The sequence below is a fragment of the Cimex lectularius genome, unplaced genomic scaffold, assembly GCF_000648675.2.
Source record: "Cimex lectularius strain Harlan isolate CLEC.00 unplaced genomic scaffold, Clec_2.1 scaffold334, whole genome shotgun sequence".
In the NCBI taxonomy this organism is placed as follows: Eukaryota; Metazoa; Arthropoda; class Insecta; order Hemiptera; family Cimicidae; genus Cimex; species Cimex lectularius.
This window is the reverse complement of record NW_019392892.1, coordinates 135,388-160,091: the sequence shown is the minus strand read 5'-3', so window position 1 is coordinate 160,091 and position 24,704 is coordinate 135,388. Positions and strand designations below refer to the sequence as shown.

The 24,704-nt window shown below is 39.8% G+C and overlaps 1 protein-coding gene across 8 annotated transcripts in view; it reads left to right on the top strand.

Moving 5' to 3' along the window:
• Positions 1 to 24,704, top strand: part of LOC106663447 (tyrosine-protein phosphatase Lar) — a 312,386-nt gene that overhangs the window by 255,453 nt on the left and 32,229 nt on the right. For all 8 annotated transcript variants that reach the window (XM_024229112.1, XM_024229115.1, XM_024229109.1 and 5 more), the window contains 2 exons: positions 485 to 682; positions 14,496 to 14,606. In XM_024229112.1, coding sequence (XP_024084880.1) covers positions 485 to 682; positions 14,496 to 14,606 — 309 coding nt within the window. The remainder of the gene's footprint in view (positions 1 to 484; positions 683 to 14,495; positions 14,607 to 24,704) is intronic.

Genomic DNA, 24,704 nt, shown 5'->3' with positions numbered 1-24,704 from the left:
CTCACGGGAAAGAGTCCCGGTGTTTCGAATGGCTGGAGGGGGGGGCCCTCGCGGGATTCCATGGCGTCATCCCTCTTCCGACAAATTTCTTTCTCTAAATTCCGCACAAAGGCGGCTATCCCGTGTATAAAACAGAGGCCGGTCCGAGAAAACGGCGGTAATCGTTCCGGGAACAATCTAAACCGGCTCGATCCGTGGCATTTCATGAAGAACCTTTCAACCCCTGCACGAACATATCCAACCTTGCATTATTTATATAAAGAGTAATGGAAACATTATGAATCATCTTCAATCTTGACGTTTTTTATGATTACACCTCGATGAATTCATGTTATCCTGTCTTTTAAAAGCAAATCCTTAAAAATATATCAATACCACCCTTACCGAATACTCAAACCACAAAATCAATCGTACATTGTTCTTTCGCAATAGCCCTTTATTTATTTGTATTTTTTAATTAACTTTATTGATTTTTCTGTTTCAGGTGAGAAGCTACCGAGTGGATTTCCGAGGATAACCCAGTCTCCGACGACCAAGGTGGTTGAGATAGGGCACACGGCCCTCCTCCTATGTTCTGCAACGGGCAACCCCCAGCCGGTCATCCGGTGGGTCAAGGCCAATCTGCCGGTCAAGATTGGCAAAGATCCCCGTTACACGATTCTTACAGATTCTCACGTCCAAGGTAAGCCGTTTAAAAAGTATTCAGTACAATCGAAACTTCAATATTGACAAAATAGCCAGAACTATTTGAGAAAGCAGTGTAACCTTACATTCCTCTGGTGCGCTAAGATAAAAAAAATCCATTGAGTTCGATGCCAGTGGCATTCTATAGTCGAGATGATCAATACCACAATGCAGATAGGATTAAATAAAAGTTATCTACTCTGTATGAAACATTTATCCCTTAAGGGAGTTCCCTTATAGCTAGCATGAGCCTAAAGGACAAGGTCAAGATGTGTTTTGTAGTAGCTCAAGCCAATCCATTCCGGAAAACATTTTCTTTGTTAAACGTTAAGAGTGAGACCAGTGATAGAAATGATGAACGGTGTGCAATCCTTTTAAAAGATAGTTCCTACACAGTAAGTTGTTTTTCAACGATCCGAATTTCGAGCTTTTAGCTCATCATCAGGTTGTACAACTCCTTCAACCTGATGATGAGCTAAAAGCTCAAAATCCGTCTCGTTGGAAAACAACTTACTGTGAGTAGGAACTATCTTTTTAAAAAGGATTGACACCAGTGATTTTATTAAATGTACCGTTGGTCTTAAAAAGCACCCCTACAGGGAAGAGTAACAATGTTAATATGAGTTTAGTACAAGCTCCAGACAGTTCATTGCGGAAAAAGCTATATTTATTGGTAAATGTAAGGGTAAAAATTGTTTTATTAAGTTTATCGTTGGTCTTAACATCATTGCTTGGAAGATGTGGTATTCTGAAGAAACAAGGTCAGAACTGTTATATTTTTGTAGCAGCTCACATCCAAACACTTGCTTTCTATATCGATAAGAATGAAGCCACTAGTTATTGGTTGAAGCGTACCGTTGGTCTTGAGAAGCATCATTGCTCAGAAAAGTTGTAATCTGAAGGAGTAAGGAGCTTTGTGTATTGGTAAATATGAGGGCAGTAGTTGTTTCCTTAAGTACACTGTTAAGAACAGCATTGCCCGGATAGATCGCCTGAAGGAGCAAGGTATGGACTTAGTATGTGGTTAGTAGCAGCTCAAAGGTGTGCAACAACCAGGCAGAACAGCTGACATTGTTAAAGGTTATGGAGTGGTTGACACCTAGAAGAAAATAATAAATTGAAGAACAATTCTCAAGGATGGTCATTAATAAAGCGGTCATTCAATACCGTACTATATTGTATAAGAAATGATACCTGTCAAGAAAGCCCTTGAAGGAAATGAGATGTTTTTATTTGAGCTACAAAAGCTGTACTTACTCAAGATTCAACTTGCTAGAGTTAGAGCACTTGTACAGCTTTCGGGTAATCAATGGGTGGACATACTGGCTAAGCAAGCACAGGATGAGAACGACCCAGTATCTAATTGGAACATCTATGGGCTTATGTTGAAACGGCACTGACCCGCAGACCACACCCAATACCAAATTATTGGTTTTTTTCTCATAAAGGATCACATACAAAAGACCCTCGCAATTATAATGGTAGTCCTCCCTTACCTCTAAGTCACTACAGGTCAGATTGGGTCATAGGAAGAACATGGTTTAGTATAATAGAAATTGTAGGCGACGTTAAATAGGGCGCCCGCTGGTGTGGTCGCGAAATCAATAACGAAAATAATAAAATAAAATACAATTAAATAAACCCCAACACCTGAGGTGACGGGTGTGTAATCCTCGCCAATCTTCTTTTCAGTACCCAGCAATGCAGCACCTTTGGCGTAAACAGAAATCAATGTTTGAATGTGAAAGCATGGTATTTGGGAGTTTCTTGGTGGCGAGAGATGGTGTTTGAGTCAAAAAAAGTGATTTGGTGTTAGATGATAGAGTCAAATCAGTGTTGTTAGATGCTTGATCCGTCTGAATGAGCGAAATAATTTCACTTTTTCTATATACATGATTACTTTTAACTTACTATAAATTGGGTGGGCGACCAAGACCCGAGGGGTTAAATGCCTGGGTAGACTCGTACCCCATCCCTAAAAGGTCCGGGACTTGGTCGGTTTATGTGTCCTGCATAAACCTCTTGGACTTGTTCACAAACCCCAAGATTTTGGACCATTTTATCTCGGGGAGTGATTTGGTGATGTCCTCTCCTTCAAAAGTTTCAAATTTAGACCTAGCGTACCTATCACACTCAGTGAGGTAGTGCTTTGCCGTTTCTTCTTTTATTTCGCAAAAACGGCAAAAATGGATCTGGTAGAATATCCATTACGGAGAGTACAGTAATCAACTCTTTCAATTGAAATTAACTTTCTACACTCACTTTTCCGTTCATGATGATGGCAGGAGATTGACAATTCGAACATTTCAAGCGCGGTTTATATACTTCCGTTCAAGGTTAAGGTTAGATGTAATCGCCGTGAAAAATCTTTAAAACTCCATGACAAATCCGTATAAATACATTTAACGACTTAGTTTGGTTTGGCCTTTATAAATATTTTTTTTGGGATGGATTTTATTAGAAAACATACATGGGGATTTTCAAACCAGAACTGTATATTTTTACCATTTTATCAGTATTCCATTGTTAATTTAAATAGTTAAAACTTGAAAAAAACAAGTCCCATACATATTCAAGGATCCGTTTGACTTTTTTTAAAGCATGTCTCGCGAAGAACCCACCCCATATACTTAACCACTATTAATTTTTATTTTGTATAACGAGTTTTTGACTATTACCGTACCTTACATCCGTGTAGTTTTTGTTCATTTCCAAGATGAACATTAGCTCGACTTGAAAGTTTGAAGTGGAAGGACAAGGTCCACGTTTTATATATATATATATATATATATATATGTATGTATATGTATGTATGTATATGTATATATATAATGCAGGGTGGGCGACCAAGACCCCATCCCTAAAAGGTTCGGGACTTGGTTAGCTCACGTGTCCTGCATAAACCTCTTGAACTAGTTCAAGAACCCCAAGGTTTTGGACCGTTTTATCTCGGGGAGTGATTTGGTGATGTCCGCTCCTTCAAAGATTTCAAATCTAGACCTAGCGTATCTATCACACTCTGCGAGGTAGTGCCTTGCCGTTTCTTTTTTATTTGGCAAAAATGGCAAAAAGGATCTGGTAGAATACCCATTACGGAGAGGTGTCTTCTCAGTGGGCAGTGGCCCGTCAAGATACCTTTCAGTCTCCTAATTCCCTTCCTTGAGTTAGAGAATAGCCATTTCGATTCTGCTGGTTTGATCTCCTTAACAAACTCTTTCGATTGCATGTGTCCGGGGGATAGATTCCATTCCTTAAGGAATTCTTTCATACCCTAGTTTTTAATACTCTCTTTCGCTGTGCTCATATAGTGAGGTAATACCGGTTGTGGCCCGACAACCGCAGTATTAGAGCCTTCTTTGGCCAGGCTATCCGCCTCTTCATTGCCATAGTGTCCTTTATGTCCTGGTATCCAAATAAGGGTTATCTTGTTCTCAAATCTGGAAGAGATTGTATTGATAATTTAACTTACTAGATCCTGAAGCTTTGATCTCTGCAATTTTTTTCCTTTTGTCTTCTTCTCAAATGTCTCAATACTGTGAAACGGATAATTAAGCTATGTTATGAAATAATTAATAGTTGTAGATTCGTAAAGAATTAGTTTTTTCTTGTTCCGATCACTATGAAAAGCTTCAGTTTTTCTTCTTAATGTGTTTTGTTTTAAAATAAAACCAGGAAAGGATCCAAATAGATCAAAACCTACTTTGATCCCGCCTCTTAACCAAGAATAAACGCCCCTTTTGGAAAAAACCGTCTAAATTCTGATGACGGGCTAATTTGTCATTCCGTCGGAGGGATGAAATTTGTCAGAGAAACCTTTGGCCGTGTTTTGATGAAAAAGACGGGGTTATCGACGGGTTTAACCGACATTGTTATTCTTTCATCCTTATTTCCAGTCGCTTCTCATTACAGAAGGCTATTGAAGATATCGGAGTTCCATTCCTAATTATGTACTTTACAAAGAGACTAGCATCTGACGACATTCGGTGATACGTAATGGCTGTTCTTGTACAATTTGTATCGATTTGTATATTTAGCTTGAATAAGTCCTGGGGGATGAAATAGAAGTCCAGTTGATCGGCTGAGATTGTATATGTTTGTTGATATTAGGAGTTATAAGCGAGGAACCGAATCCAGGATCGATTCTGTTATAAAATGTTTCATCATGAAGAGCACCAAAGCCAAAATATAAAATATTGAATAAAAGTGCCTTTTATTGTTAATAGTTTTGTTTTTGCAATTCAACTGTAGCTATCCCAAACCAAACCTAAACAATTCGATTTCGGCTGTAATATAATTTCGCCTTGTCCTCGAAATGATTTCTGATCCGAACCCACCCCATCCCCGGCGGAAAAATGGAAGGATCTTCAATCTAGGTGAAAGTACTAAAGGGAAACCGGCAATAGAAATAAAAAGACAATTGTCATAACGGAGTGTCGACCAATCGAATATCTCGAGGGCAGAGATTGGAAATTGAGTTATCTCCTGCCGACCCCAAAGATTTTCTTCGGCCTTTCACGCCCTTTCCTTTTTTGTTTTTTAATATTCTCCCTCGTTGTCTTGATTCGTTTGAAGCACAAGTGGATGTTTTTACTCTCGTGAATTGATAATAAGAGCAAGAAAGAAACCTTGGGGGTGCCAAGCCCCCCATCCCACAGCAAGACAACATTTCCCCAACTTTACAGAGTTAAGCGATATTTCTAACTTTGCTAAAAGCTCCACCCGCCCCTCGGCCTGTATGGCCATTTTCAGACGTGCGCTAAGAAATTGACGGAAGTTTAGACCTACCCACCCCACCATTACGAGTCATCTCGCCATCACTACAAATACCAAAACTGGCACTTAAAAAACAACAACAAAAGGTACATTGCAGTCATCTTGCTACTCATCCACCATACATACTTTTGGGTGTGGTAAAGCCACTGGCTAACACCACCATGTCAAAACCTTCTCCATCCCCAGTTTGTGTCACAGATATTCTTCAAACGCAAACCCTCGTGGATGTAGTTATTGCGAACAATGAAGTTCCCTTGTCATTTATTGAAATGAATAAATAATCCTTTGGCATAAGTCCTCTTCAAGTACTTTCACATTTGAGCATTGTCATACAGGAGGGCCATTAGGTCAATGAACCCGTTGTGTGTCAGGAATGAAGGGTCAGACACTTTGCAATACCTTTTATATATTATGTCCATGTGCCTAATTCCATGGGCCATGTGGGGCATCAAAACCAGAACCGCTAGCTTAATATTACCGTTCGTCTTAAGAAGAAATATTGCTAGGAAGAGGTAGTGGTCGGAAGGAGCAAGGTCAGAATGGGTTTGGTAGCAGCTCGGGTCCATCTATTACGGAAAACATTTGTTTTGTATGTCGTTCAGAATCTGGCCAGGAGTCTATTAAGTATACCGTTGGTTTTAAGAAGCAGTATTGCTCGGAAGAAGTGGTGGTTTGAAGGAGCAAGGTCAGAATGGATTTGGTAGCAGCTCGCGTTCATCTATTACGGAAAACATTTGCTTTGTATGTCGTTAAGAGTCTGGTCAGGAGTCTATTAAGTGTACCGTTGGTTTTAAGAAGCGGTATTGCTCGGAAGAAGTGGTGGTTTGAAGGAGCAAGGTCAGAATGGGTTTGGTAGCAGCTCGCGTCCATCTATTACGGACAACATTTGCATTCTATGTCGTTAAGAGTCTGGTCAGGAGTCTATTAAGTGTACCGTTGGTTTTAAGAAGCGGTATTGCTCGGAAGAAGTGGTGGTTTGAAGGAGCAAGGTCAGAATGGGTTTGGTAGCAGCTCGCGTCCATCTATTACGGACAACATTTGCATTCTATGTCGTTAAGAACCTGGCCAGGAGTCTATTAAGTGTACCGTTGGTTTTAAGAAGAAATATTGCTAGAAAGAGGTAGTGGTCGGAAGGAGCAAGGTCAGAATGGGTTTGGTAGCAGCTCGCGTCCATCTATTACGGAAAACATTTGTTTTGTATGTCGTTCAGAGTCTGGCCAGGAGTCTATTAAGTGTACCGTTGGCTTAAGAGGCGTCATTGCTCAGAAGAGTAATCTGAAGAAGAAAATTAAGGAAAATTTGACAACAGCTCAAGTCCACCCATTGTGAAAAACATTATCGCTAAGACTGAGGCCAGGAGTTATTCCATTAGGTTTATATTTAGTCTTAAGAAGCACCATTACTGGTAATAGGTGGTAGTCCGAAGGAGTAAGGTCAGGGATATGATTTTAGTACAAGCTCAAGCCTATCTGTTGCTGATAATATTTGCTTTATCTTCGGGAGAAAATGAGTTCTGCAATTATATCATTAAGTGACCGTTAGTCTCATGAGCTTCATTACTCAGAAGAGTAGGTAGTCTAGGAGCAAGGTTACTACTTAGTGCCACCATTGTGCCCACCAAAATAATAAGAAGGGATTGGATCATGATAAGATATTAAAGGTGAGTAAGAAGTCAAGTCCATATGTGACCAGGGGTCTGACCGTTTTGATGTTCCATCCTGGGGTTTACTCCCTATTTTTTCCTTCATAAGCTCTGACCATCGTTGAGTAGTCACGACCTTATGCAGTATGTTGTCTAAATAGCTTCTGCAATTGACATTTCCGACGAAATCACATCAAATAACAATCGATGTACTATCTTTGCACTTAGCATAGATGGTATCGAAATCCCGATGAACTCTCAAGCCAAATTAATGAGTAATTTAGAGTTGCCTGGTTATTTGTATTGTTCTTGTTGCACCCTTGAGATGTTCTTTAATTATTTCACGAACACATCGCTCACCTACAAGAAAAGTGACACAAGTCGAAAAATTATAAAAACGGGATTATTTAGTGTTTTTTTAAGTATTCGGTTGTGATGCTTCGCTGCTAGGAAGCACTGGGTCACTTTTGAATTGGCGAGACGTACTGTCACCATTCAAAAAAAGTTAGTGCGGTGTCGAGCTTTAAAGAATCGGTGTGAGTATTTATCAAGAAAAGTGGCACATTTCGAGTTGTCAGTTTTTTCTTGTTTAGTGAAGTATTTTATGCTGTACCAGAGTCACGTTTTCACATTATGAAAAACATTGTATGATATATATGATTTTCGTAATGTGAAATTAATATAGGCCCTGATGATGACCTTTAAATAGGTCGAAAGTTTGGCAGTAAGAAAAGATGCTTTTTCTTCAAGCCCATACATTGATTCAGAATGATCGTGAATTATTTTAGTTTCATTTGTTTTATTTTAATAATATACTTAATCATAATTATTCAGAAATCGTGAGATGCGGACGGGTGTGATGTAGGTTTCAGATAAACATTTTCTTTATCGTGCCAACGTTTCGATCTTTATTGAGATCATCTTCAGGGCTCAAAGTGTTTGTTTTCTGCGTAATTGTGCGATTCTTGCGTGTCGTGTTAATGCTTTAATTACTCTGTGTTTTATAATCAATATAATCTTTATTTCCAGAATTAATTTTGTTTATTTAAATAATTAACTAGCTCTGATACAAGGAGGAAAGCATATTTGGATCAAAAATAATCTTTTTGTTTGTTAGGTTTGTACGTTGTATGTTACTATCACAAAAAAATTAAAACTCTTACAGTCATTCATTGACCACCATTATCGTCTTTAGAGCACACAAACTAACTTAAATTACTGAGGGCCGATATATGTAAGAAAAGTGACACAACTCAAAACAGTGTAGCTTTTTAGGTGTAGTACAATTGGATTTTTAAAGTTTTGCGTTTTCGCTTAAGTCTTGGGGAAAAGAAAGACAATATTGAATGGCGTGAACTTAATGCATAAGTTTAAAAAGCATAACATGCATTTGTCTCTCGGGTAAAATTATCTTATGTTGAGTTGTGTCACTTTTCTTGTGGTTGTGCGACATGTTTCTACAGTTTGCTTGTTTTTGCTGCAGTAACACCATTTCGGCTTGAAAGATGGTTGTGATGGAGCTTAGGGCCTAGTTGGACATGTTTAATGGGGGGGTCATGCCCATTCCCGTTCATACCCGTACCGTCAAGTTGTCGCATCGCAAGTAGGCGCTTTAATCTGAAAGTTACACGTAAAAAAATTATAAAATGCACATAAAGGGTTGAATTTATTTAGATCAAACTTTCCTCATCTTAGATCTTCGATTGAGTTCTTTTACGGATACAATAATTTGAACATCGTCGTGTCGTGTTAATCGCCTGTGCTCCCCCCTCCAAAAAAAAAAAAATACTCACTCAGAATTCGAGAATTCGATAGCCACATGAAGCGAAAAACACCGCAGCTTTTAAGGTAGTACATAGTACATTCCCGTATACCCGGTCGTCCTAAAAAGGACTCTGAGGACCTTTAACGTCCGCACGTAGCCTATTTGGCCTTATCGGTCGTTTTGATTCTCAAGATGAGAGCTGACGCACCTCCGCGTACGAGAGGATAGTGTTACTGCCGCAGCATTGGTGTAGAGCACCTCAAACCCGAAGGACCAAGACAACCTCGCTGCCCGCTTGCCCATTCCGAGTGGTCGGGTCTGCATTGAGCATCAGACCGTATGCCCCGCGCAAAGGGCTACCTAAGCCGAAATACATCAGCCCGGTCTCCCGCGCGCACCCTGATAGAGAAGGCCACTCTATCTCCCAGAGTATTGGAGCTTCTTTAGCGTAGAAACTACCGGATCCGCTCCGGCCGCGGTTTTGTTTAAAGTGGAATTGCTAACCACCCCCTAGAGGAGACCGCCTACTGTAAAAGCCTCGAGCTCAGCCTACACCTACGTGCAACGCATACTCGAGTAGGAGCAACCGATTCACTATCCGTTCCCATCCGTCATACTCACGCATTCGAGGAACTTTCCAGTATAATCATAGCGTCCTTAACGCTTATACGCTGCCGTCCGATCCGCCGTATCCCGTGAGGCCGGGTGTATAACGGTGGTCATACGCAAGATCCTTGCGAAGGTCAGTTGTAGAAGACAGCCTCTTCTCTAAGTTCCCGCCAGGGGCGTCGCCACGTGCCTCTACGAATCCATTCCCAGTGTAACAGGGGCTGAATTTTGGAACATTTCTGTTACCCCGTAGTTCAGATGGTTATGCACCCTCCCCCGTCTATGCAGACTGGATCTGGTACCCTAACCCTCGTGGTAGCACACAGTAAGAAACTATACCACCCAATGACTCCTTGGTCATCTTCATATCTGACCAAGATCATAGGTAACGACCGGATTCCTGGTCCAGCACCCCGTAAACCGAAAAATCTCCCAATTTATGAATATTTTTACTAACATTATTATGGATCTAAGTTAAGTAATGTCCGTTTTGTATCATGATTTTTCTTGTCCACAGTAATTTTAAGTCGCAATTTCACCGTATTTGAAGTAATATTGATGTTAGTCAATTCACTAGTTTTCGTGGTCCGATTGACGTATATCTTTCAATGAATTAAGTTTTTAGTTAATATAAAAAAGTGGCAAAAAAGGAGGGAAAATTCAAAAGGTGGGGTTGAGATAGGAAGTTAGTGCCCGAGTGGATCGAAGTCACGATAGCTCAAGTGGTAGAGCAGCGGCGTATCTAGCCGAAGGGCGTGGGTTCGAATCCCGCTCGTGACATTGACTTTTTTATCTCAACTAAAAACCTTAATTAATTGATTGATGTTAGTATTTGTTATCTCGTTAAATTATTAACTATAGGTTTCAAAGGGGATAAATTCTTTGATAAGGATGTAAGTATTTTTGATGGTAATGAGATATTCCTTTGGGTTTTGTTGTCTTCCTTGAAAACTGATTTACAGGACTTGTCATTGTCAGATTTGGCGTGTTTCATCGCTGATGGTCTCGTGGGGCAAGCGGAAGGATCAGATCCGTGACGTTGGGAATCCTGGGGTGTGGAATAATAGCCTAATGAATTCCCCGAGGGACCCAATCTAAGAAGGAATCTGCACAACATCGATTGGAACCCCCAAACAGTACAATCGGTGATTTGTAAGATGGCCCATGTGTCTTTGAGCCGGCTTTTTTATAGTCTCTATCCTAAATGCTAAAATAGGAAAAAAAACATTAAAGAATCCAGAATCGCTTTTGGAAAGTAAAACTCTTTTTTATATATAAATTATCCTCGGGAAATAAACTTAATGCCTTGTTTTAATAACGTGTAACTGGTATATAGGTAAATCCTGGGATTAGGGTGGAGCAAGGTCTGAGATTGAAGTTTGGCGAACCGAAGGGATGCTTGTGCGAAAAGGGAAAACCGCTATTAAGCTAATGGCCTTCCGATATTTATTCAGCCCCGGCCCGGGCCATGAATTAAAGGTCGAAACTTTCCTTTTACAAATAATTTGAGATATTGGCCATTTATGTGTGGGCACCGGATGGGGGTGGAGGGCCGGGTTCTTTGTTATTACACGTTCACGGCTTGACTAGATCAAGGGAACCACTCAAGTTGAGTAGCCGTTGATATATATGCATTGTCACATCCACTTTCCTCTCTTCTACCTTCATTTTCCTCCCTTCTTAAAGAGGGACAAGAAGAAATGGCTGCAATATCCCGTGAAAAAAGAATTGCATTACATCCGCTAAAAGTCCTCTTCCGCAATTGGAAGAGACAAATATTTCCAACCCTCGGAACTACTGGTAACTCGGGGCGAAAATATTCAAGTTGTTGGTTGGACTTTTGTTACTGACTTAGTTACCCCGACTTGACACAAAAAAAGTTTCGCCTAAGCTTACGTACACGGAAACATACGATAACAAATAATATAATTAATATGTAACACAAGATGCAGTATGTAATTTATGTATAACCTTATAACTTTATTCAATTAATTAAGGTTTTAAGTTGAGATAAAAAAGTCAGTGTCAAGAGCGGGATTCGAACCCACGGCCTTCGACTTGATACGCCGCTACTCTACCACTTGACCTATCGTGACTTCGATCCACTCGGGCACTAACTTCCCATCTTAACCCCACCTTTTGAATTTTCCCTCCTTTTTGCCCCCCTCGCGTCACTGACTTTTTTATCTCAACTTAAAACCTTAATTAATTGAAAGATATTAATTGGTCAAGCGGACCACGAAAAATAGTGAACTTAATGAATTAAAATGAAGTATAACTTCACTAAAGCTCTCCGTGGCCATTTTATTTTTTCGCCCAGAGTCAAATAGATTGGACGACATTTGAAAAATGGCAAGAAGGAGGGAAAATTCAAAAGGTGGGGTTGAGATGGGAAGTTAGTGCCCGAGTGGCTCGAGGTCACGATAGCTCAAATGGTAGAGTAGCGGCGTATCAAGCCAAAGGTCGTGAGTTCGAATCCCGCCCGTGACACTGGCTTTTTTATCTCAACTTACAACCTTAATTAATTGATTGATATTAATCAACTTCTAACATTACTTAACATATTATCATATCATGTTTGAAATCAATTTTATTAATGGGTTCATTCAAAATTGATAGGAGGGTTCAACATTCCCATTTAGCTTCATAAATTCCTCATGCTGACCTTGCCCCTTCAAGCTACCTTCTCATCAGAGCAAGTTCCCATTTTCTCATGTGAACATCGTTTGGAAAGCCATATTTGACTATAGCTAAAAAAAGAACTATAAATCATTACCAATGAAATAATCCTATAGTCCTGACCTGGCCCCACCAGACTACAAACTTTTCGGAGGATTAGACCATTTTTTAAGTGAATTTATAAAATTTGATTTAAATAGCTTCTATAGCCTTATGCACTTCTTACCTTGCACGTTCAGATTAACTACTCTTCTGAGGATTAACAAAGCTTTGGTTAATGAAAAGATAAGAATACGATTCGAGTGCGAAATTAAGCTTACTTCAGCATCCTTAAGTCGTGCCCTTCCTCTTCGAGCTACCTTCTCATCGAAGCACGACACACTTCCATAAGTGAAGGTCATTACAAAAGCCACATTCGGCTTTAGTTAAAAATGAATGACAAAACATTACCAATGGAGTCATGTTTCTACAACGGCTTACCGTCTTCTCCTGAACCCTTCAGCCTACCGACTCTTCGCAGGATTAGACAATTTTCTCAAGTGAACTTTGGAAACACGATTTTGATCTTGCTATATAGTAAAATGAAAAACGTCCGAGTTACTTGACTTAGATCTTCTATAACAATCCTTACCTTGCACCTTCAGATTACCTACTCTTCTGAGGGTTTGCACCGTTGAAGCTTTCGTTGAAAGAAGCAATTACTCGACTTTGGTTAATAAAAAGAGTTCCGATTAGAATGACATTAAGCTTCTTCAGCATACTGATCTGGCACCATCAGTGTACCAACTCCTCTGATATATAGACTGTTTCCTCAAATGTACATTGTTCAGAGATATTTGGTTTTGGTCAATATAAAATGAAACAAATATCTCCTTACATATAGATTCGAGCTTTTCTCCTAGTCATCCTGTAACCCAGATCATGGCCCTTCACTATTGTTCTTTGGCCGATCAATGGTCCACCTCCATGCAGAAATAATATCACACCTTCCGAACACTTGCCAGGTGGATGGAATGGAATACGACACAAGTCTGGCTGTTCATTTGATTGTGGCGATGGCCCACATTCCATTCATTTTCTGACATTCAAAGCAACAACTTTTGCACCTTTAGACTACCACCAAGTGTGAGCCATGACACACAGTTTTTGGTACATAATCTGACAGTTCATTTTCCGACATACCAAGCAAATAATTTACGAATTGGACAGAATCGACGTTCGTCTGCACACTGTAGTCCTGACCCCCTTCAATCTACCAACTCTTCTGAGCGATGACCTGCATTCCATTCATTTTCCGACATTCAAAGCAACAACTGTTGCACTTTTAGACTACCACCATGTGTGAGCCATGCTACACAGGTTTTAGTACATAATCTGACAGTTTATTTTCCGACATACAAAGCAAATAATTTACGAATTGGACAAAATCGACGTTCGTCTGCACACTGTAGTCCTGACCTTTACCCTTCAATCCACCAACTCTTCTGAACGATGACCTGCATTCCATTCATTTTCTGACATTCAAAGCAACACCTTTTGCACCTTTAGACTACCACCAAGAGTGAGCCATGCCACACAGTTTTTGGTACATAATCTGACAGTTCATTTTCCGACATACCAAGCAAATAATTTACGAATTGGACAGAATCGACCTTCGTCTGCACACTGTAGTCCTGACCTTTACCCTTCAATCTACCAACTCTTCTGAGCGATGACCTGCATTCCATTCATTTTCTGACATTCAAAGCAACAACTTTTGCACCTTTAGACTACCACCAAGTGTGAGCCATGACACACAGTTTTTAGTACATAATCTGACAGTTTATTTTCCGACATACAAAGCAAATAATTTACGAATTGGACAGAATCGACCTTCGTCTGCACACTGTAGTCCTGACCTTCCCCTTCAGTCTACCAACTCTTCCTAGCAATGGCCTGGATTCCATTCATTTTCTGACATTCAAAGCAACAACTTTTTAATAAGTATTGAACAGAATCGTCCTTCTACCACGCCATGTGGTCCTAACCATGCACCTTTAGACTACCATCAAGTCTGAGCCACTTTCCGAACACTTGTGGATGCAGTGGAATACCAAACACGTCTTGCTGTTCATTTGCCGACAAACAAAGCAAATAATTTACGAATTGGACAGAATCGACCTTCTACCACACACTATAGTCCTGATTTTGTGATTCCAGGCTACCACCTCCGTATTATTTTAAGGGTACATCTTGTTTTATATTGCAAGGCGTAAAAACTTTATGTAGTGTAATACTGTGTATACTTTATGTATTGTGTAATGCTGTCGATTGTAATTTCAATTCCATTGTCTTTTTCTTCAGGAGCCCTGCAGATCACGAACACAGTCGAGGACGATCTTGGCCGGTACGAATGCGTTGCTGAAAACGAAGTTGGAACGGAGTATTCCCAGTCGACAATGCTGTACGTCAAAGGTTGGTAAAGTTTATATTTTTATACCGGTTTTGTTCCACCGCCTTAAAACCAGCTCCATTAGCTAAGTACCTACGGATGGACATCGTGAAACGCTAAGATACACTTTTCGTGAATTTAATCCTTGTGTCTCTCGCCACTCCCCAGGGAGGGAGAAAATTATCCAAATTAAATTAAAATAGTTTTTAAAAGTGGTGTTTTTCTATTAAAAATATGTTGAGGGGAGTCGGTAGCTGCAACGGTTTAGGTCTTGAAACAGCTCTAAGATAAATGTCCCGGGTTCGAATATCCTCGCAGTTGAAATACCCTCGTAAAAAAATGATGCTATTCACTATATTTAGGGCAATACTTAGTAAATAGTTCCGATCATTAGACCAAGCTTGATACAATCAGGTTTAAATACCGAAATAAGTTTGAGAAATACCGGACTATATGATCTATTTCAAGGCCACAGTGAAACCGCTGCCCAGTGCAAACAGAACTAAGCTCTGTCCGCTTGACCAATAAATACTATACAATTAATTAAGTTTTTAGTTGAGATGAAAAAAAGTTAATGGCACGAGAGGGATTCGAACCCACGACCTTCGGCTTGATACGCTGCTGCTCTACCACCTGAGCTATCGTGACCTCGATCCACTCGGACATCAACTCCCCATCTCAACCCCCAAAAGGAGGGTAACTCATAAGGTGGGGTTGAGATGGGGAGTTGATGTCCGAGTGGATCGAGGTCACGATAGCTCAGGTGGTAGAGCAGCGGCGTATCAAGCCGAAGGTCGTGGGTTCGAATCCCTCTCGTGCCATTAACTTTTTTTCATCTCAACTAAAAACCTTAATTAATTGATTGATGTTAGTATTTGTTATCTCGTTAAATTATTAACTATAGGTTTCAAAGGGGATAAATTCTTTGATAAGGATGTAAGTATTTTTGATGGTAATGAGATATTCCTTTGGGTTTTGTTGTCTTCCTTGAAAACTGATTTACAGGACTTGTCATTGTCAGATTTGGCGTGTTTCATCGCTGATGGTCTCGTGGGGCAAGCGGAAGGATCAGATCCGTGACGTTGGGAATCCTGGGGTGTGGAATAATAGCCTAATGAATTCCCCGAGGGACCCAATCTAAGAAGGAATCTGCACAACATCGATTGGAACCCCCAAACAGTACAATCGGTGATTTGTAAGATGGCCCATGTGTCTTTGAGCCGGCTTTTTTATAGTCTCTATCCTAAATGCTAAAATAGGAAAAAAAACATTAAAGAATCCAGAATCGCTTTTGGAAAGTAAAACTCTTTTTTATATATAAATTATCCTCGGGAAATAAACTTAATGCCTTGTTTTAATAACGTGTAACTGGTATATAGGTAAATCCTGGGATTAGGGTGGAGCAAGGTCTGAGATTGAAGTTTGGCGAACCGAAGGGATGCTTGTGCGAAAAGGGAAAACCGCTATTAAGCTAATGGCCTTCCGATATTTATTCAGCCCCGGCCCGGGCCATGAATTAAAGGTCGAAACTTTCCTTTTACAAATAATTTGAGATATTGGCCATTTATGTGTGGGCACCGGATGGGGGTGGAGGGCCGGGTTCTTTGTTATTACACGTTCACGGCTTGACTAGATCAAGGGAACCACTCAAGTTGAGTAGCCGTTGATATATATGCATTGTCACATCCACTTTCCTCTCTTCTACCTTCATTTTCCTCCCTTCTTAAAGAGGGACAAGAAGAAATGGCTGCAATATCCCGTGAAAAAAGAATTGCATTACATCCGCTAAAAGTCCTCTTCCGCAATTGGAAGAGACAAATATTTCCAACCCTCGGAACTACTGGTAACTCGGGGCGAAAATATTCAAGTTGTTGGTTGGACTTTTGTTACTGACTTAGTTACCCCGACTTGACACAAAAAAAGTTTCGCCTAAGCTTACGTACACGGAAACATACGATAACAAATAATATAATTAATATGTAACACAAGATGCAGTATGTAATTTATGTATAACCTTATAACTTTATTCAATTAATTAAGGTTTTAAGTTGAGATAAAAAAGTCAGTGTCAAGAGCGGGATTCGAACCCACGGCCTTCGACTTGATACGCCGCTACTCTACCACTTGACCTATCGTGACTTCGATCCACTCGGGCACTAACTTCCCATCTTAACCCCACCTTTTGAATTTTCCCTCCTTTTTGCCCCCCTCGCGTCACTGACTTTTTTATCTCAACTTAAAACCTTAATTAATTGAAAGATATTAATTGGTCAAGCGGACCACGAAAAATAGTGAACTTAATGAATTAAAATGAAGTATACTTCACTAAAGCTCTTGTCGCCGAGAATAGATTACACGACATTTGAAAAATGGCAAAAAGGAGGGAAAATTCAAAAGGTGGGGTTGAGATGGGAAGTTAGTGTCCGAGTGGATCGAGGTCACGATAGCTCAAGTGGTAGAGCAGCGGCGTATCAAGCCGAAGGTCGTGGGTTCGAATCCCTCTCGTGCCATTAACTTTTTTTCATCTCAACTAAAAACCTTAATTAATTGTCTACGACATAAAGTGTCTTAATTAGCTTAATATATTAATATAACATGAAGACGAGAAAAAACTTTCCAAACAATAAGTGAAATTACGTAATTCCCGCTATAGTAACGAATCCCTTCGGTCTACCATCCTTTTCGACCCGTATATTATTCTGTTAATAAATACCAAAGAAAAGGGAACATGTAAAACTATTTTTGAAGACATATTTCAATCAAAGCCATCGAAGGTGTCGCCAAGATTGTTGTAAACCATGGATTTCCATTTTCTGGTCCGTGTTAGCATAGCTTTCGCACAATTACATAATCTCATCTAGCTTTTGTTATAATTCCCGCTTTTCGCATGTTCAAATTGAGCGCCATTAAAAAATCAGCTTCTCATTGGAACGTCGCATTGGGAGGGGGTACCGGTGGGTTCACTTTTGCAATTCATGTCGAGAGACGTGGTTGTAGAAATCCTTCAACCTGATGATGAGCTAAGGGCTCGAAATCCGGACGTTGGAAAACAACTTACTATGAGTAGGAACTGTCTTTTTTTAAAAAGGATCTCATCATCCTTTTTGGGATATTGGGGCTAATATTTTGATTACGGTTTCGTCTTATTTAAATTTTAATAAAATCTTTCGTCTTAATATTTTTCTACGTTATGTGGAACCTTGTCGGGATGTTTACTGTCTAATTAGTCCTGATAAACAACTATTTTTTGCTGTTTTTTTTTTTTTTTTTTTAAAGAAAGTATTGTCGGATTATCCGTTGTTTCTGCATACGTACCGCATAATTTGACCCAAAATCGGGGAAGGGGTGATAAAGGCCGTTAATCCCCATTAATCCCACCCGGCAGGATTAAAACCCCTCCCGTTTGACTAACCTCTAGGGGGGGAAAACAACCATGAGCTATTGTACAGATAAAGGTCCGGACGCGTCAAGCCTACACGTCGGGTTCATTATCGCCAATTCTAAAATGAAGTGTGGCTTTAAAAAAGAAAGTTAAAAAAAGAAACAATGAGATGATCCGATGATCCACCCGGCCGAATATTAGGGAAAATTGAACCCTGCGGCCTACATCCTATTTGGAAACATCAAAGGCGACCGGGCAGAAGCTTTTACCAGGGAATTACCTACCCCTTTTAAATCCTGCGGACGGTCACTCGGATTACGGTAAGTCAAGCTGCCCTCTAACGAACTTGGGGCACATTTTAACATTCAAACTTTTTATCGCAGAGGGTCATTTATTTGAGACAACAGAACTAAGAGTAGTAATCTCAATACTATATGGTGTGTTTCTAAGTTGAATCAAAGAAAAACTGTTAAAGGTAGTTAATATAACATGATTGCCTGAAGATGATCTCAATAAAGATCGAAACGTTGGCACGATAAAGAAAATGTCTGAAACCTACGTCACACCAGACCGCATCTCACGATTTCTGAATAATCATATCATGATTGTTTAAAGCATACTACGTTCTTTCTGTCAGGCGCATCTCGTCACGTACGAGGTTCCACTCTGAAATAGGTTAGTCCCATTTAGTCTGGACTCAACACTGGAGAAATCCTTGCGTCTGACAGACCAACCCAGCAAGGATAGGCAGACTAAAATTATCAATAACGACCAATTTACAGGTTCATAACTCCGCAGTCCACAAGAAGAAATCTCACGATTTGACACATTAACTTAACATAGTGAATTTTTTAAGGCGAAAGCACCCGTCCTTATTCAAACAGTTTCACTTCTTTCTTCTACGATCATCCTTTGTACCTTTCTTCCTTCTAGATCATTGTACCTTCACTAACATGTTTCTACCCAGTTGTTAATTTATTTTGCTAAGCCTGTTAGTAGTTTAAACTATCACCCCATGTCGACACCAGGAGACTTCGTGTATAAGTTTTAATCATGCAAATCTCCACAAAGATATGCCAGTATTTTCTCCATATTAGCTGTATGTTCTCATCTCTCTCGAACACATTTCTAATTTTAGGAACTTTTTCTTATTTGGTTTTAAACCAGAACCACAGTGGAATCTAGGGTTGAGTCGTTTGATAGATTTAGTGAAAATAAGTAGGGTGGATTTCCAGTCGATTGTGTCTCAAATGGTTTGACTAATACTATCACGACTCATTTGCATCCTTGATTTCTATGAGATTTAGTCAAACTGGGCAATTTTTATTGAATTTAACAAAAGGGATCATAGTACTCACCCTTGTAAGAATCCTCGTATCGTATGGACCTGAATGTCACCGAGGGTTAGAAATTTCCTCTTTTAAGGTTTAACACCTCACGGATCCACAGGTTTGGAATCCTTGAATTAAGAACACTAGTATGTCTGGCAGATCATATTCACCCCCTTTGAGGTTAAGCTTATCGAGAAGTCACTAGATAAGGTGAAGTCACAAAATAGGTCATAGGAGTCCTTCCTGGCATCCTTTTTTATTCACATGGAGGCTGGTTCAACGTTTCTTTTAGCGACTGTTTTTGATTCAGGTTGAGGTTTAGGACTTCAAGGAGCTCACTTTTTATTACTCTTTATTGCAGTAAACAAAAGGGATGAATAATACTTACCCTTGTAGGAATTCTTGTACGGTTTATGGATGTTACTGGAGGTTGAAAATTTCCTATGACGATCCAACTAAATTCCTTGAATCTTAACGCACTAGGATGTCTAAAATGCCATATTCACCTCCTTTGAGATTTTTATGGTTACTCAAGGGGCTCACCCATTACTAGACTAAACAGATGAGGTCAGACCATCTCTTATCTAATAGGTCGGGGTGCAATCCCATGTTATGTTGAGGCTTTAATCTGGAGAAGAGCAGGTGGAACTGAACTCTAACCTTTTAGTGTTTTGTTTTTTAAGGTAAAGTAAGAAGCAGAAGAAGTTGCACTTTTAAAAGTTGGGCTTCAGTTTGAATGGACATTGTAACGATAACTTTATTTAATGAATAAATGAGTTTTTAGAATCGGTTAAACATTTGGGGAAAGGGTTAAAAACAAACCTGATCAATTCGTTCTTTTTTTCTCCAAGAAGCCAGGGATTTCTTTAATTTCCTGCAGGTCCATAGGATTAGAAAGAAAGCGGGGTAAAAACAGGCTGCGGTTTAGTCGGGCAATCATAAATCGGCATGCGGCTCCAGTTATCGGACGGCGTATCCTAAAAGGGGTGAAACAGCTGTGGCCGGGGGTGCGCACCCCCCTGCAAGATAATCCCGGAGAGAGGCAGTGAGAGGTAAATACCCGGCTCAATTCGCCCGGAGATCCCAATGCGATAAAGGGCCCGGAATCGAAGGAAGTCCCCCGGCCCCATGGCAAATTGCAACCATCCAAACTCAGTTTTATGCCTACCTTACCGGATTAGACAAAAATTATTGGCCGATTTAGTCTCTCCTTTAACCCCAATAACATTTATTACATACTTCCCCGGTTTGGGTGTGACATATCTATTTAAACAGGCGCTTCTCCTGACAATTTGGCCATTTTTCGAAACATAGAAAGGACAGTGATTGAGAGAAACCTCTGTAATAATCGGTAATTAGAAAACACCAACCCTGTGTTAGATCGTACCAACAATTGCTACCAATCACTCTCTCTCTTTTACCTCTCGCTCAATTACTCTTTCTTTTTACTTTCTTTCAATAATTAATATCTCTTTTTTAACCTTTTTTCTCTCTCTTTCTCTCTTTCTTTCTCACACGCTCTAATGCTCTTTCCTTTTCTTTCCGTTCTTTTTACTTTCCTTTAATAACTAATACCTCTTTCTTACGCTTTCTCATTTCTCTCTCTCGCTCTCTCTCGTACCTCTTATAACTATAGACATACGAATGTTTTATCTGTTTTCTCTTTGTGTTTGAGTAACCCAATTACTTTTTCACTTCTTTACCCTTTTAGTCACTTTCTTTTCTGTGCGTTTCTTCTCTCTCTCTCTCTCTCTCTCTCTCTCAAGTTCGTTTGTTCTTTCTTTTTTTCTGTTCTTTTTACCTTCTNCATCCCAGATTCTTTCTTTCTCCCTCTATCTTTATATTCCTATTTATTTATCTCTCTCTCTCTCTCTCTCTCTCTCTCTCTCTCTCTCTCTCTCTCCCCTGCCATTGTTCTTAAAAAACCCTCCCTTGTCTGCTCACTCTCTCTCTCTCTCACGCTGCCTCTTACTTTTCCCACTCTCTCTTCGTTCTTCTTTCTTCGTCTATCTCTCTCTCTCTCTCGCTTTCCCTCTCTCGGTTTATTTCTTTTTTTCTTTCTCTAACTATATACCTATCTATATATCTGTATCTATATCTATGTTTTTAGAAATTTCATGTTGGTTAATATAACTAATATAATAATATGAATGTATTTTGCATCCCCTTATTGTCTCCGTATATAACGCGTGTTCCAGACAGCCCAATATTCAAACATCCCATTGAAGATGACGTGACCAAAACGTGCCTGGCCGACGAAAACCATCAGACTAGGCAAATTAGACGATCAAACTAAATGCTGTATTTTTAGTTGTGAAACCGTTTATAGTTTGCCAGTTATTAAATAACCGGCTGGGATGAGGGGAGATCGTGACTTAATCCGACGTGTTTTGGCACGGAAACTTTACACAGGTAAATAAATGGAAGAGCATAGCAAAACATGTGTGGTGGGGAGGTGATGCATAAGAAAAGCCCTAATCATGTATGCGCCAAGCGCGTCTAAAGCAATGAATACACCTTAGCCCTTGGGCCGACCCTTTATGCTAAAATCCCCCTTGCAAAACAGAGCTTCATTGATAGCAAAACATCTTTATGATCCTGTGACCCCGCGGTTAAACCTTAATACACACCGCGCCGTTATAATTTGGAATGAATTAACCGACGGTTTTTGCCCTCGCCGTCCACATCCTGTTTGTTTTTCACTCTGCTCAGACCCTGCCGTACATGTATGGACTATAATTCACCCAGCCCCCTGGCCCGTTTAAAATTAATATATCCCTGATTAAAATATAATACCCCCTTTGGAAACATCGAAATACAAACGGTGTATGCAAACTAATTACAGCGTAATGATCCATGTTTAATTCAGAGTGTATGCGTTTAATACGAAATTCAATTCATTTAGCCCAGGTCAATTCAGACTGGTGTTTCCGTATAATTTTGTACACTCCTCGAGAAAGCGATTTGTTGAAAAAGCCTCTTACTCACTGAGCAACTGCATTTCTTGAGTTTCTAAAATGTATAAATATAATATGTCCTCTTCGACTATTATTGTCAGACTTTTCTATTTGGTTTACCCTCCTCATACTTCCTAATCTCTCTCTCATCTCTCTCTCTCTCTCTCTCTATATATATATATANTCTCTCTCTTTCTCTCTCTCTCCATCTCTTTTTCTCTCCCTTTCTCTCCCTTCCCTCTCGCCCCGTCGCTCTCTCTCTCTCCCCCTCTCTCTCTCTCCCTCTCTCTCTCTCTCTCTCTCTCTCTATCTCTATCTATCTATCTATCTGTCTCTTCCCCTTCTTCCACTCACTCACTACCTTTCTTTCTTCTTTTCTGCCCGTTTCTTCCCCCCTCTCACTCTCCTCTCTCTCTCTTTCTCTCTCCTTCTCCCTCACCCTCTCCCTCTCTCTCCCTCCTTCTCCCCTCCATCTTCCCTTCCTCCCTCTCTTTCTCTATATGTAATATTTATTATATATAACTTTTAAATGCAAATGCTCCTTTTTAGAAGGGAAGAGAACATTATTTCATATTAATGAATAAGCAATTTCACGAAAGGAGAAGGGAAAAAAATAACTGCTTTCAAAGGGTGTTCCTTTTTCTTCTTTCGTGCAACTCCTCTCCTCCCCGGCAGGTTTTGCATATTGTCCTTCCTTTCCATGAATTTCATTACCTCTAATTCCGGTTAGGGCGGCATTGTTTGATGGAAATGACGGTCCGCGGAGCGTGAAAAAGACGCCGTTTTTACAGTTTGAAAGGTGCGCCTGGATTGTGGGTGGCGAAATGTTATGAAATAAATCTCGTGTCCGCGTCGCGCACCATCCTCAGTTATGGATGGTTTAATTTCGTTATAAGGAAAAGGCAGTGGGACGTACAAAAGGAAATTTTGACGCCAATATGGAATATTTTACTCAAGATTCTTTGTCTATTTAATATATTTATAACAAGCGTTAAGGCCGTTATAATTGTCAATAAAAAAAAGGAAAAACTCTTGCTATCATCTCTTCTGCCCATCTTGAAATCTTACAAAGCCTAAAAATTGCTTTAAAAACAACAAAATACAAATGCCTTTTCTGCATCGTAAAAATCTAAAATTCCACAACGGAAAGAATCGCTGGTAATTGATGTTGAGTTACAATAGTGGCATCGATGTTTAGTATCGATAGAAGCTTTTCTTTTAATAGAGTTTAGCTTAAAATCGATAATAACAATGATGTTGAAGAATTAATGTATTGATGTTGTCATCGATTGCCGCAATAATGTTTAATTTTGATAGTGTCTTCATTGATATCATCGATGTTGACTAATCGATAGATGTACAGTTACGATAGCATATCGATTGTTACAACAAATAGTGTGATCGATAATAACAGTATCGATGATGATTGTTCGATTTTAACAACGAGTTAATGAACGAATGGTTTCACCATTGATGTTGAGGATTCGATAATTACAGCGATTGTTTGTGACATCGTCATTGAGTAATGGATACAGCAGTGGAATGTGTCATCGATATCGATATATCGATGGTGTCTATATTTGGAATATAGATGTAGAGTAATCGATGGCAACATCGACCTTGAGCAAACCGAGATACTGTAAAATTATTAGTACAGTAGTGGATTGTACCATGGATGGTGATCCTTACAACGAGATAATGAACTAGTGATTTTGCCGTCGATGCTGAGTAATCGATAGTTGTAGTAATTGAGTACGATATCGATTATCGACGTTGGGTATCGATAGTATCTTTCATTGTGGTGTTGGTGTTGAGTAATCGATAGTTGTAGTAATTGAGTACGACATCGATTATCGACGTTGGGTATCGATAGTATCTTTCTTTGTGACGTTGGTGTTGAGTAATCGATAGTTGTAGTAATTGAGTACGATATCGATTATCAACGTTGGGTATCGATAGTAAATTTCTTTGTGACGTTGGTGCTGAGTAATCGATAATCATATCAGTTGGTTGGGTCATCGAGATTGAATATCATGGTGTTTCATTTGTGACTTCGCTATTAAGGTGGTAATGGATAGTTACAGCAGTAGACTGTGTCATCGTTGTTGAGTAATCGATAGTTCTAGCATCATGATTGGGTCATGATGTTTAGTTCCGATTGTGTCTTCATTTTAATAATTGAACAACAGGAAAGAGAGACCTTCATGCGAGGTGAAGGCAAACAATGTTTGGAATTGCGTGGAGTTCTTGGCGGAAGTCAGACACCTATGGCATGACCCTTGGATGGGTCCCTGGGCATTCGGGGCATAGAGGCAATGAAAAGGTTGACATATTGGCCCAAGAGGGAGCGAACCCGAACTCTCTAGGACCGGAACTCTACTTTGGCCTAGCATCTTTCCACAAAAAAGGATATTTTTAAAATTAATCCTTAATAACGTGCAAAGTTTGGTG